This window comes from Emys orbicularis, chromosome 5 (assembly GCF_028017835.1).
Source record: "Emys orbicularis isolate rEmyOrb1 chromosome 5, rEmyOrb1.hap1, whole genome shotgun sequence".
In the NCBI taxonomy this organism is placed as follows: domain Eukaryota; kingdom Metazoa; phylum Chordata; order Testudines; family Emydidae; genus Emys; species Emys orbicularis.
In genome coordinates this window covers 32,261,691-32,275,664 of record NC_088687.1, presented here as the reverse complement: position 1 = coordinate 32,275,664, position 13,974 = coordinate 32,261,691, and the positions used below count along the sequence as shown (strand labels likewise).

The 13,974-nt window shown below is 39.4% G+C and overlaps 1 protein-coding gene across 1 annotated transcript; it reads left to right on the top strand.

The window, feature by feature from the left end:
• The first annotated feature begins 1,634 nt into the window (after positions 1-1,634).
• On the top strand, positions 1,635-13,312 carry SGMS2 (sphingomyelin synthase 2). Its single transcript, XM_065405351.1, has 5 exons — positions 1,635-2,089; positions 3,291-3,408; positions 8,723-8,876; positions 11,777-11,943; positions 13,109-13,312. Exons 1-5 carry the CDS (start codon positions 1,635-1,637, stop codon positions 13,310-13,312), a joined length of 1,098 nt encoding a protein of 365 aa, XP_065261423.1.
• Positions 13,313-13,974: the final 662 nt, after the last annotated feature.

The window sequence follows — 13,974 nt, the reverse complement described above, 5'->3', positions numbered from 1 at the left end:
ATTCATAGCTTCGTCTGAGCCAAATTGAGTCATACAAATTTGTGTGCCATAGCTATGATATGAGTGTACAGTAGCACAGGACTTTCAAATCAATAGGAAATGTTCAGCCATTATTTGAGCACTACAGTCTTGGAGATAGACTAGCCGTTTCTGTTCTATAGATGTGAGTAGCATTCCTTTTTCTTTGTGTAAAAGTTCCTTTATAAAAGCACATACTTGTGTAATGAAGCTATTCTTCAGTAAAACTCCTACCTTTTTTTTTTTAATGCAGCCTGAAACATTTTTACAATCGTACCAAAATATGCTTCCCATGCCTACATTACAATCATACTATCAAAAAGCTTGCATAAACCTAGGAGTAAATACTGAACTCATTTGTATTTCCTCACACAGAGTTGATGCCTGCTTCTGCTCTGCTGAGGAAATTCTCAAAATGCGCACACATGTCAGAAGCTAATTAACAGATTTACTGCTGAAAAATTGGTGAGGCTACAGTGTGTTTCATATAAAAAAACACAGGTTGAATTCTCATTTTAATCATGGGTATATTTTGGGGGAGGCAGGTGGAATGCTGCGGGGGGGGGCCCCACAAACTGAAAGCCTTGGACAAGTGCAGAATTTTCCAACCCCCCCCCCCCCCCCCCCGCAACATGTGGCCCAGCAGGCCTCACTGGAGCTGCCCCCCCCCCCAAATATAGAAGTCAAACTATACCTATGAATTTAAATGCAAAATTGAGCTGTAAATGAGATTACTCACATGCTTAAACTTACACTTGGCTTCATGTGTTTACTAGATTGGTACTTCATGGTCAGCACCTTGCAGGATCAAGCCCAAATAGTGGATGTTTTGCTCTGAGTTTCTGGCCCATCCCCAGGGCTAAATAAACCATTTTATCAATTTTATGGACATAATTGACTAATTCCTGGTGTAATCTCCATGCAGGTGTGTTGAATTTAGTAGGGTTGCTGTGGGGTGTAAGCCAGCATGGAATTCTGTTCAGTGTGTTTACATTTAATATGATCAATGTCTGGGGAAATCTTGACTTGTTGACAATTCAGAAAATCAACACTGTAATTTCAACTGCTGTTGAAGCCATGTAAATACTGGCTCTTTTTTTTTTTTTTTTTTTTGTACAAGGTTGATGCCACCCACTAAACCGATTGAGTCAAGATCAAAACAAAGTTATTCCACCTTAATATAAAAGTTAACACCATCTACTTGGATTAAACTAGTGAGCATTTTTAATACTGCCTAATATTTGGCTGCTTTGTTTCCACAACTTCCACGTGAAGCAAATTGTGTTGATATTTAGAATGCAGATTTCCCTACGCTATTTTGGTATTTCATTTGTGCATTGTCATGTTGCCAGCTGTACAGTTTCTGAATATGATTTTGTTGTTTTACAGATGATACAGTAAGAGCTTTTGGGGAAAGAAACTGAGATTTGTCTCAAAGATCTGTTGCAGAACAACTGAAAAGAGAAAAAGCAGAATGGACAACTTCTGAAGATTTTTATTAGAGAACAAAAATCAACTGGAAACATAAGGTGGACTTAGGAGTAAGAAATTTTAAAAAGCATCCAGAAATTGGTAGCATCCAGAAATTCCCTGGTTTGGCTCAAGGTCTTGGGGTAATGGATACCATTGAGACTGCAAAGCTTGAAGAGCACATGGAAGGTCAAAACAATGACACCTCAAATGGTTATGTTCGACCTACCCTATCTGTCAGTGAAGAGAGCAAAAATGGCAATACCAAACCTAAGGGTTTACCTAATGGTTTGCGAAAAGGCACAAAGAAATATCCGGACTATATTCAGATTTCTATGCCTGCTGAATCTAGGAACAAATTTCCTTTGGAATGGTGGAAAACAGGGATTGCCTTTGTGTATGCTCTCTTCAATTTAATTCTAACGACTGTCATGATCACCGTGGTTCATGAGAGGGTACCTCCGAAGGAGCTCAGTCCTCCATTGCCAGATAAATTTTTTGATTATATTGATCGTGTGAAATGGGCTTTTTCTGTATCAGAAATAAATGGAATGATACTAGTTGGATTATGGATAATCCAGTGGCTATTTCTCAGATACAAGTAAGTAGCTATATTTATCTCTGCTTCTACTTAGTAACAGAATTTGCTTCTGCCACCCTTATTCATGTTGAGTAGCACTTTTCTCTGAGTAGTTACAGTGATTTCCCAAAATGAGTATCGGTAATAGATTATTTAAAGGAAACTTGCAGCTAGGCTCTGCACCCATATGTCGGAGTAGAGTTGGCTTGAAAACCACAATTAAGTTTCATGAGAAATGTTGAGGTTTCAAAATTTGTTTTCATTCTGATACAGAATAAAAACAAGATCTTTTCAGAGCAGGGACCTGAACCTTGGTCTCTCACATTCCCACAGAGCAATGACCAGGCGATTGGCTATTCTGAGATGAAATCTCTGGCTAGAAATTCCATTGTGGATTTCAGAGACATTACAGATGACATTTTCATTAAAGTGATACCATTCCCCAAAACATTTCAGTTTGGACTAAAACTGCACTCTTTGACAGAAAGTGCTGTGAGACCTTAGTACCCCTAAGTAGAGCTGATTGAAACATTTTCAATGAACCTTGTCTTTTAAATTTCTGACAAGGCGCTAGACCATTCACTAGCATTAGACTGGATGCTCGAGCTAGTCACATCTCTGAGAACATCAGCCCATCTTTCCCTCCAGATCACCTCCTGTTTCCTCAAGAAACAATCTCTATAGATACTTTAAAGGAAAACAAACTTTATTTGACATGGGATTGAAAATGAAAAGGAGATTATAAAATAACTACCAAGCAAAATAAAAACATTGCTAGGAGAACACTAGAGCTATTAAATAGGCCTGAATTTACTTATCAGCTAGTGGTTAAATGAAACAAAATCATTACATTTGCAGCAATTTCTTTCTCTCTTAACTGCAGCACACTCATGTTTCAATTTCTGTCTGTGCCTCTCTCTCTAAATCTGTGTGACATGACCCAGAAAGATGTGTCCAGACATCAAATATTTTGTGTGTGTGTGTGTGTGTGTGTGTGTCTCAAATCTCACATGGAAGTAGTACCATTGAAACTTTCTTTTCATATTGGTTAGCTCACAATTTAAAAGCTCTAATAAATTTTAAATTTAGGGTGTTAACCATTTAATGAGGCTACGGCTACGCTGGAGGCACCATACCTCCCTCTCTCCTCGTGACAAGTAAATATATCCTGCCTTCGAGTTTATGCTTGCTTTCTTCTCTCTCCCTCCCTCCTTGTTTTCAGATCAATAGTGGGACGCAGGTTCTTTTTTATAATTGGAACTTTGTACCTGTACCGCTGTATTACCATGTATGTTACCACCCTACCTGTGCCTGGAATGCATTTTCAGTGTGCTCCAAAGGTAAGAAATCTTGGTGTTGGCCAAAGTATTACACCAAATACAGTATCTGAAAAAGACATATTGGTACATTCATTTATTTTAATAAAGATAATGTTTTCTCCACATATTATATGATACTCTTCAGAGATAAGTGTGGCTCCTGGCAGGTGTCTTCATATTTTTATTTTGGTGATTGCTACATTTTTCATTTTATTTTGGTATATTGTTGTTAGTAAGGCAGGATTTTGTGAACAGTGAGCATCTTTTAGGAGTAGAGTACTAGAACAGATTGTTTGCCCATTTTGTTCTTGGTTTTATGTACATATAGATACGTCAGGATTATTCTAGGCTAGACTTTATTTTTAAAAAAATCAGCCATCTAGGTTCATATCTTCAGAGATATTTTTTTCATCTGAGACCTACATAATCTACCTTACTGTAGTTTGTCAGCTGACCTACAAACCACCTACTTGGAGGATAAGCCAGTAAAGCCTTGCGTTGCAGCTAGATTTTTTTTTTTTTTTTGAGAGGCACTGATGGCATGCTGTAAGCATGTTTGCCAGTGATGCTGTTTTGGCCAGGACTGTCTGGGGCTTCTAAATCCAGTTTGGGCAGCTGATACTCATGGGGAAAAAGTATGTAAACATGCGAAAAGCAAATTCTCCCCCCAAAAAATTTAGCAAATATTTGTGCAAATTTAATTGTGTTTGCCAGTGGTACTTCTATTACATTTAGAGCACATCATCATTTAGTTCTGAAGACCCTTTTTTTTTTTTTTTTTTTTTTTTTTTTTTTTTTAAGAAGACATTTAATTAAATAGTCCACTACACGCTGGCTTGTAAATACTAGTAAAGATGTACATTATATCGTAGAATCATAGACTGTAGAGCTGGAAAGGACCTCAAGAGATCATCTAGTCCATCCCCCTTGCTGAGGCAGGAGTACGCATACCTATACCGTACCTGAAAGATGTTTGTCTAACCTGTTCTTAAAAACCTCCAATGATAGGGATTCCACAACCTCCATATGTAACCTGTTCCAGTGCTTAACTATACTTGTAGTTACAAAGTTTTCCTAACATGAAACCTAAATCCCCCTTACTGCAAACTAAGCTGATTACTGCTTCTCCTATTCTTGGCGGGCATGGAAAACAATCCATCGCCATCCTCTTTATAACAATCTTACACATGTGAAGACTGTTTATCATGACCCCTGTCAACCTTCTCTTCTCCAGACTAAACACGCCAGTTCTTTCAACCTTTCCTCATAGCCCCCGTTTTCTACATTTTTTTTAATAATTTTCGTTGCTCTCCAATTTATTAACATTTTTCTTAAAGTAAGTATATAGTAAGCAACAAATCAAAGAGTTAACTAATTAATACTGGTACGTGGAGTGTTGTTGTAGCCGTGTCTGTCCCAGGATATAAGAGAAACAAGGTGGGTGAGGTAATATCTTCCATTGGACCAACCTCTGTTGGCAAGATAGAAAAGCTTTTGAAAGTTTCTCTGTCACCAATAGAAGTTGGTCCAACAAAAGATATTGTCCAACACACCTTGTCTCTCTAATACTGGTACAGTAAGAAATCAAACATTTTCTTGCAAGTCAGAATATTAACTATCTGATACAGACTGAATTTAACATCGCCCCTCTCCCCCCAAAAAATCACACTAAAAGAATGTGAAGGTTGCTAAATCAAGCACTGAAAAGTTAGGAACCACCAGCATTAAGGATGCCTGTGCAAATCTAATTCAACCCCCACATGCTATGGAAGTAATTACATGATTCCAGCAATATGTGTGAGAGAAGCAGCAGCCCCATGGAGGCTGTTCTGTCCCCTGCAATGTGACCCAGGATGCAGGAAACGTGTGCAAAGGAGTAAGGGGGAGCTTTACCTTTATGGCCCCTTTACTCGCCTGTGCAAGTGTATATAGTGGGTCATGATTTTGTCCTGTGTGATTGTCTGTTCAGAACCTTGTATTTTATATACAATCTGTGCCTAGAACCTTGCATTTCCCTGGAACCGCTGGTTAATTGAGGAAGGAACAACAATTTTAGCATTAGTCAAGGTGGCTTCGCTTTAACTGACAATGGAAAAAACTTTTGTCCACCTATAAATGCGTTCTTTTCATAATGTATACATCTCACAACCCAATTACAAAAGAAAAAACTGTTCATAAGATTTAACAAATACACAATAGCAGCTCTTTTTGGTTCACTGAATAGAGATACCCAAGTAGGCCTTGGCAAAACTGAATGTAATATCTCCAAAGAAGTTATATTTTTATGTACACAAAAATTTGTTTGCATATTATAAAATAAAGTTATTTTTGTTTGATCGTTTATACAGTATTGACATGGGATAGAAATCTGCTTATGCTATCTGTCTCGGAGAGTACCCACTTCACAAATGATATCCCTTATTTTTAGTTCATACCATGTCAAATTTAAAATGCTGCCCTAAGTAAAACAGATGCAGATTTCTTTAATAAGTCATGGGTCTGAATTTTAAATGTATAAAAATCAGCAATACCACAATGCTTGGAAGAGGTATAGAATAAAGAATGAAAACACCAAATTATCAACATCAAGGAAATTTAAAAAGCGGGGGGAAAAATTGATAAATTTTCCTAGTGTAGGCAGGACCAAACACAGTACCACACATTACAAACACAGTAACGTGTGATCACTGGAGGTCTCCTAGCCAAGTACAGACTAAATTTAATTCTGCTTATTTTGAGAAGTTTACACACCATGATTGCAATTTTTAATCTTAGTGAAATATTCTGTATTATGTATATATGAAATGTTAAATTATTTTACTAAAATTATTCTGGTACCTGATTGTATGTGGTGATGGTGGAGAACTGGCTTAGGTTTCTGTTATGATAACTCCAGGTTGCCAAACTAAGATTCCATAGCCACTTTAAAAAGATTTCTTTATTGACATGTTAAGGACTGTTGAATTGTTGCTTTTTGGAAGTTTTTTCTAATACTAACATTGGCACGTTGCAGCATCTACAGTAGAATTTGTATTTTAAATTGCACATTTCTGATTTTTGCTTTCAATATTCATCCGATCCCTGAATGCTGCAATTAAAATTGGATATATGGCAATTTAAAAACAGACTTTATCCTATCAAGTATCACAGAACAAACATTAGAGCCACTCGGGACAGCTTTGGAGGAACAGAATTTCTCACTAGCAACTCAGTTCAATTAATATTTCATGGCTATTCTAGAGATGGGGGGCATATTCATTCTTGATGTAATTGCTTTGTCTTAATTGGAGTTAAACCAGGGATGAACTTGTCTGGGGAGTATATATTAAAATGTATGACTCTGGCACACTCTAGAGCTTTACAAAATTTGGTTGGTTGGTTTGCAGTTCGTGAATCATTTCTTCAGTTTTGATTCTGGAGGATTCATGTCTTCCCTTAGCCCCTCTCTCCCCCCAGCCCACAACAAGTTAATCTTAGTGAAAACTGATCTGAAACTGAGCGTTTGCACAGTATCAGTAAGAAACTATAAATCAGTCCAAGTGTATTTGAAAAGTCTATAAACATGCCAACAAACCTAGGCTGACTTTTGACTATTTAACTAAGCCCCAAATTAGTTTGAAGTCTTGATTTGTGAACACTTTACTCCACTCTGGACAAAGAGTGAATGACTTGCATGTAACACCTCACACAATGATAATTTATATTGGTTCTGTTAGAATAATTTCTCACAGTTCAGGGCAACTGAACCTGTATTCCCCTTAGTGGTCCAGCAAGGGCACGCACTCTCAGGCTTCCAGGCCCCTAGCCATTGCCTCTCTTGGGTAGAGACCTGTGTCTCTCTCCATCCTGACCAGGGCATTTCCAGGCTGCACAGTCCCTTGACTATACTGTGATATCCCCAGCAAAAGACAAGCTGCCTAAGCAGGCTTCTCCTGCTTTCTCTTCAGAGACTACTAACCGTAATTGCCAACAGTTGTAAGTTACCACATAGCACTTCCTATGAAAGCATATTTATTCTTATGGTAAAAGCATTACAGAGAAAACATATTAAAATAATAAAAGAACCTACACACAGGCTAATGAGCTTACCAGAGATCACTCCAACTGCCTCTAACATGGGCTCTGACAGGTCAGTCCTTCAAACCTCCCAAAGGGTTCTCTTTTGTGGTCACAAGTTCATAACAGCTTCCGTTCAGAACCCAGTCTTATGAGGTCTCAGTAGGCCAAGTCCTTCCAACCCTTCCCTAAGGATTTGGGCCCTCCATGGACCAGAGTTCCTGTCTGTTTGCTGGATCAGGAAGAAAGCCCTGAGTCAGCTTAAACTCAGGCTAGTTATTCAAAAGTCCTCTCTTTGTTGCTCCCTGGAGAAACCAAACTGGGTCTTTGATCTGTCCTCAGAGCAACAGGTGATCAGCAGACAAAGTCTCCTGTTCAGGACGAAGCTTCAAAGGCTGAGTTCATAGGTACTTCCTAGAAACTCCACTTCACACACACTGTCCCAAAAGATCGATCATGTCTGCTATATTGTTTAACATAGTCTTTTGAAGTTCATGATATCTCCTTGTTCCTCCTAAAAATTCAATAAGGTTTAACTTGACTCCATAAGGTTGGCCCAGGATATTACAGATACTGTCATATCTGTGTCACCATTCTTGAAAGAGATCTGTTTGAGTACACAATTCTTAATGTGTCCACCCTTTTGAAATATACTGATCAATATTATATAATGCATATAGAAAGCTTTGCGGTTATTTTTATGAAGGACGTGCACATTTTGATTGGGAAAACAAGAAACAAAAAGGTTTAAAATCCAGCAAAGCATATCCTAGTCCAGGGATCGGCAACCTTTGGCACGCGGCCTGCCAGGGTAAGCACCGTGAAGGGCTGGGCCAGTTTGTTTACCTGCCGCGTCCGCAGGTTTGGCTGATGGCGGCTCCCATTGGCCGCGGTTCGCCGTCCCAGGCCAATGGGGACTGCAGGAAGGGCGGCCAGCACATCCCTCAGCCCACGCCGCTTCCCGCTGCCATCGGCTGAACCTGCGGACGCAGCAGGTAAACAAACCGGCCCTGTCCTAGTCTTACCCTGGTGGGCCATGTGCCGAAGGTTGCCGATCCCTGTCCTAGTCTAATCCTGTAATGCCCAGCCTTGGTTGTTGACAGATTTTTCTGGTAAACATGCTATTATCTTTGAGAAATACATAGACAATAGACAAAGAAGATTCAGATGTTTTAGTAGATAGAGCTTTTCATTATTATATTTTTAAGCACAAATTGACTTAAACTTCTTGTCCAAACATATATGTTCTTCATCATCTTGAATTTTTCTCATTTCCCAGTTGAATGGAGATTCACAGGCTAAGGTGCAGAGGATCCTACGATTGATTTCTGGTGGTGGTCTGTCCATAACTGGATCACACATCTTATGTGGAGACTTCCTGTTCAGCGGTCACACAGTAGTGCTAACACTCAGCTACCTGTTTATCAAGGAATGTAAGTTACAGTATTTGAATACAGTTGTGTTGCTGATGCCTGTGTTATAAGAAGAGCACTTAAGCTAAAACCACTTTGTTGCATTCATTCATGTTTTATTTTTTTTACAACATAAAATAAATGGCAAAACTGCAATACACAGTTTGACAAAATGCACTTGACCCTTCCAGAGGGTGGCTTCTGGAATGAGAAGTACCACTGGCAAACATCTGTGTGTTTTGGGAGACTGATGATATGGGAGGGGGATGGTGAAGGTAAGGTTGAGAGAGGGGCTGAATCAGCTAGGTGCACAAAGTGACTATCCGTCTTTACCTCAAACAGAAGTGATATCAGAAAATAAACCTCTAGTTAATGATTTGAGAGAGAAAGAGAAATGACTCCCCTTGCTTCAGTGCCTGCCTACCCCAGTGCTGAATTTGGTGCTGAGTTTGGCTTGCACAATGGAGGATACTTTTTTATAAACCTTTATAACCTCATTTTACAATGGTCTGTCAAAAATCCAGCTCCTAAGGGCAGTAGGGAACTCAGTGGCTTCTGGAGTCTCCCAGTATGAGTTTCAAGATTATGTAACTGAGGACCAGACTGTAAGCTGTAATATGCAGCATGCACTACTCGGACCTCAATAATTTGGCTACTTGTTTGGCCATGTGTCAGTGCAGTAGCATTTTCTTTTAAAGTCATGCATGGCATGTATCTAAAATTAGAATCTGTCCCTATTTCATTGCTGATTTCCTGAGCACTTTGATTGAGGCGTTAGACTTCATTAAATTATTTTTCTAACTTCAGCATACAGGATAACTTAAAACATTCTTCTTTGTAACAAAAGAACGTCCCATCACTTGATGATGAGGCAAACAATGTTACTTGACAGTGTAAAGAGAGACCGAGAACTTCCATGTGGACATAAGACCTTTTATTTCTTTAAACAACAAAGGAGTATAGCATGGTGCCTATTAAGTTGAAGTCTTTGTACTATGAAATTTTCTGGCATTGTATTGTGTGTAATTAATAAATCAAAACTGCTAGAAGAACAGATGGCAGTCAGCCTAATATTCCATGAGTAGGTGGCAACAGGATTTCCTGCTTTCTGTTTTATTAATTTTGTATGTATGTGTGTTATCACAGCTTAACAGTGGTCATTTGTCTTATCCTGTAATATATGCCACAGACAAGATATATTTAACTCTTCTTTTTAAAGATTTTTTTGGTACAGTAGCATAGTTCAGATATCTTTAAATAGCAGGGTAAGGGTGGGGGAGAATAACAAGCAGACTGTACCTATAATAAGCTTTGTAAATGCTGCCTAAGAATTGGCCATGTATCCCATCTGAATTCCTCCGCTTTGTAATCAAAGTGCTCTGTACATCAGAAGTGCATAATGTACCCATTTCTATTTCCTGTGTAATTAGGAAAATGTAGTTTTCTAAGCAAGAGCATATACTATATCATTGTTTTGAATTAGAGGTTACTTGCAATATGCTCTGCTGGTCTCTTTGATCAGGCATGTTTCTTGTGTGAGAGACCTTGTTTATTTCTAGGTGTAGTTTTCCCCCCACTCTGTTGCGCCCTATCCTCCCATCTTTGGCTATTGTCAGTTCATTTTACTCATAGGCAGGAAAGGCCAGGGGAGCTTTCTGCTGACCCCATGATTCTTTCTCTCAGAACGGGAAAATATACTAGTGTGGAGTATCACTTTTGCCTGGAGCTTGCTTCCTCAACTAAATGACAGGATATGACTCAAAATCCTGGTCCACAAATCAGTGGGGTGGACTCAGCCTTAGCATTTTTGGGGGGATTCTATGATGATGTTTTTCAGTTTCCCCCCCTTCCTCCAAAACATAACTGAGTCCTGATTACAGTGACTAGGTAACACTATGCACAGGGCCAGCCTCTTTGAGTAAGATCACTAATATAGTATTTACGGTACCCCAAACCTAACAGACTCATTTTACATAAAAAGTGGGGTAGGAATCTTAGCGGGTCCACACCAGCCTCCCACTCCAGGGGAAGTGTAGCCCAGCTGCCTGTCATGATGTCCATAGTTGCCAACATCAAAAGCATTTTTCAAGGAAAAATTTCCAGCTAAACTGCAAGACTGCCAGCTGCTCGGGAGTTGTGGGCATTCTGGATAACTTTAGCACTTGCATACTGCTTCACAAACATTAACAAATTAATCATCACAATGTACTCCCATATGTGGTATACAAGCCCCATTTCACAGACCAGGATACTAATTTAGAAAAAAAGTTATGTGGCTTAACTAAAACCACAGATCGTGTCAGATCTGGAATTAGAAGCCTGGAGTTCCTTGCTCCCAGTTCCAAGTCTAACCCATTAGAATAGATTGCCTCTTACGCTATTGAGCTTACTCCTCTTGTGGCCAGAAGCCATTTTGGATGTTAAGTAGAAGAGCAGTTTCAGTTGAAGGTAGCTGGCTGGGAGGCATCTTGCAATTAACATCCAAAACAGGAGCTTGGACAGCACCACCCACCCTCAGCTGTGAATTGGTCTTGGTTCCTCTCTCCACCAAATGGTGGAAGGACTCTGAATTAGACCATGATCTTTAGGGAAAATTACAGTGACAAACTTTTGAGTCTTGGTGGTCAACTTTTGTCCTTTCTTTGGTAATATGAACTAAAAACCATTTTAAAAATGAAAGCTTAGATTAGTCTTAACCTTCATAGGTCCCTCAGCTGAAGTCTATGGGCCCTAATGGCCATATTTCAGCAGATGATACCTCTGCATCAGTAAACTTTCTTAGTTGTTCAAAGTGCATTTTTACTAAAGCAGAGGTTTTTTTTCTCTCTCTCCATACCCACACACATCACATAGGTTCAAATTAAATTTATAAAGTTAATCTTGGATATTTATAGAAACGTATAATTCTCTCCTTTTGACAGACTCACCTCGCCACTTTTGGTGGTATCATTTGATCTGCTGGTTGATGAGTGCCGCTGGTATAATCTGCATTCTTGTTGCCCATGAACACTACACTGTGGATGTTATCGTTGCTTATTATATCACCACAAGGCTCTTCTGGTGGTACCACTCAATGGCTAATGAAAAGGTGAGTGCAAAGGATATATATATATATTGTGTGTGTGTGTGTGTGTAAACCGCTATAAACCCAATAATGGCCTCTCCTTGTGAATTCCACAGAAAAGGTCATAATGGCCTTAAAATTAGTAGATTAGATCTGGGGCAAAAATAGAATTTTTCTACAGAAATTGAAGCACAAGTTTAAAGTTAAGCAGATGCTTTCCTGAATTGGGGCCCATGTTAAGAAGAAATAATCTGTCACAGGGCCGGCTCTGGCTTTTTGGCCGCCCCAGCAAAAAAAAAAAAAAAAAAACCTGTGGTGCAGCTGGAGCGCGGGTGCAGGGGGACCGGGTGGGAGAGAGAGAGAGAGAGAAGGGGGCGGCCAGGGCTACAGCAGGGGCGCTGCCACGCGGCCCCTCCCGCTGCGCTGCCGCCTGCCGCGAGGGGCTCCGCTCCGGTCGGCGGGGAGGGAAGGAAGAGGACTGCCCTGCAGGGCGCTCTGGTTCTCCGCGCCGCCGCCCCCTACAGGGCGGCCGGAGCGGAACAAAAAAAAAAAAAGCGGCCATGCCGTCCTAGGATTGGGCGGAATGCCGTCTCGAACAATCTGCCACCCCAAGCACCAGCTTGCTCAGCTGGTGCCTGGAGCCGGCCCTGTCTGTCATTTCTGGCATGCATATGTTTTTAAGATCTAACTTCTTTCTAAACATGAATACTTTCACTGTTTTAGGTAGATAAGATAGGCCACACCATATATTAATTAGTGAATAGTAGCTACTAACGTTATTAGAGATCTTAAATTACCCAGCCTTTTTAAAAATTCCAGTTACATTTCCTGCAGTAAATTGGACAAAGGTTGGCTATATCCTCTTTTTCTTTTCTTTTTTAATTATTCCTTCTGTTGGCTTTAAATATACTTCTTTTCAATTTGAGTCTCCTCTTTTATTCTTTTTGTGTGTGACATGTTAGAAAGAAAGTGTTCAGTTCTCACTATGGAATACTCAAGTCACATCTAACTGTTTTCCTTTCCAGGTTAAATAAACTTACTATTTGCAGAATTTCATTCAAATATACTGTAGTTATCATACTCTTCTTTATGATTCAGCTAATGTGATTGGTTCTACTGTCTAAACTTGTTAAATTGTTTCTTCCCACTCTCCTTCCCCTTCCCCTCTCCCCCCCCCCCCCCAATATAGAACTTGAAGATCTCGTCACAGACTAATTTTCTCTCTCGAGCATGGTGGTATCCGATATTTTATTTCTTTGAGAAGAATATACAAGGCTCAGTTCCTTGCTGCTTCTCATGGCCAATATCTTGTCCTCCCAGCTGCTTCAAATCTTCATGCAAAAAATATTCGCGGGTTCAGAAGACAGGAGAGGACAATGAAAAATCCACCTGAAAGAAAGATGAAGAAAGGAAAGAAATCATTTGCTCTTTATTTTACCAAAACATTAATGCTATAACCAAAGTTCTTAAAAGGACTAGATTGTAAGGGAATAAGTGGACCAAATTCTTGTGCAATTGTACAAGACAATTGTAGACAAAATATAACACCCCTTGATATGTTTTCTATTCATCACATTGTACAGGGCTATTCTACTCCTCAGTACTAGGAGTGCACCACAGATAGGATTTTTTCCTGAGAAAGAAAAGAAGCAGGAGTTTGGTTTACTTATGAGATTGAGGTGCCAAAGAACACATCACACCTTTCGTTATTAATTATCACTCATCCACAAAAATCTCATCTTTAGAGTTCTTGAGTTTGAGGGCAAAAGCATACTAAAATTTAAAGTTACAATATCTGTCTACAATGGTGGGAAGTGGTTTGCTGTATTCTTCTTGCTAATGAAGGTAAGACTTATGATATATGACTGGTGAAGCCGGAAGTGAGCCTTGACATTTTATGCTCTATGGGAATGAATGTACTATGACCCTGAAGTACTCCCACCTCCCAGGTACTCTATGATATACCAGTTTTTACATTTTGTATTGGTAATTTTATATTTAAAAAAAAACTTTAAAAAAAAAAAAAGCACCTGACAAAGAAAGCTGTTGTGATAT

Coding starts and splice junctions, on each gene's coding strand:
- SGMS2 (XM_065405351.1), top strand. CDS start 1,635: ATGGATACCATTGAGACTGCAAAGCTTGAAGAGCACATGGAAGGTCAA. Junction 8,877..11,776: donor CTACCTGTTTATCAAGGAAT/GTAAGTTACAGT, acceptor TCCTTTTGACAG/ACTCACCTCGCCACTTTTGG. Junction 11,944..13,108: donor ACTCAATGGCTAATGAAAAG/GTGAGTGCAAAG, acceptor CCCCCAATATAG/AACTTGAAGATCTCGTCACA.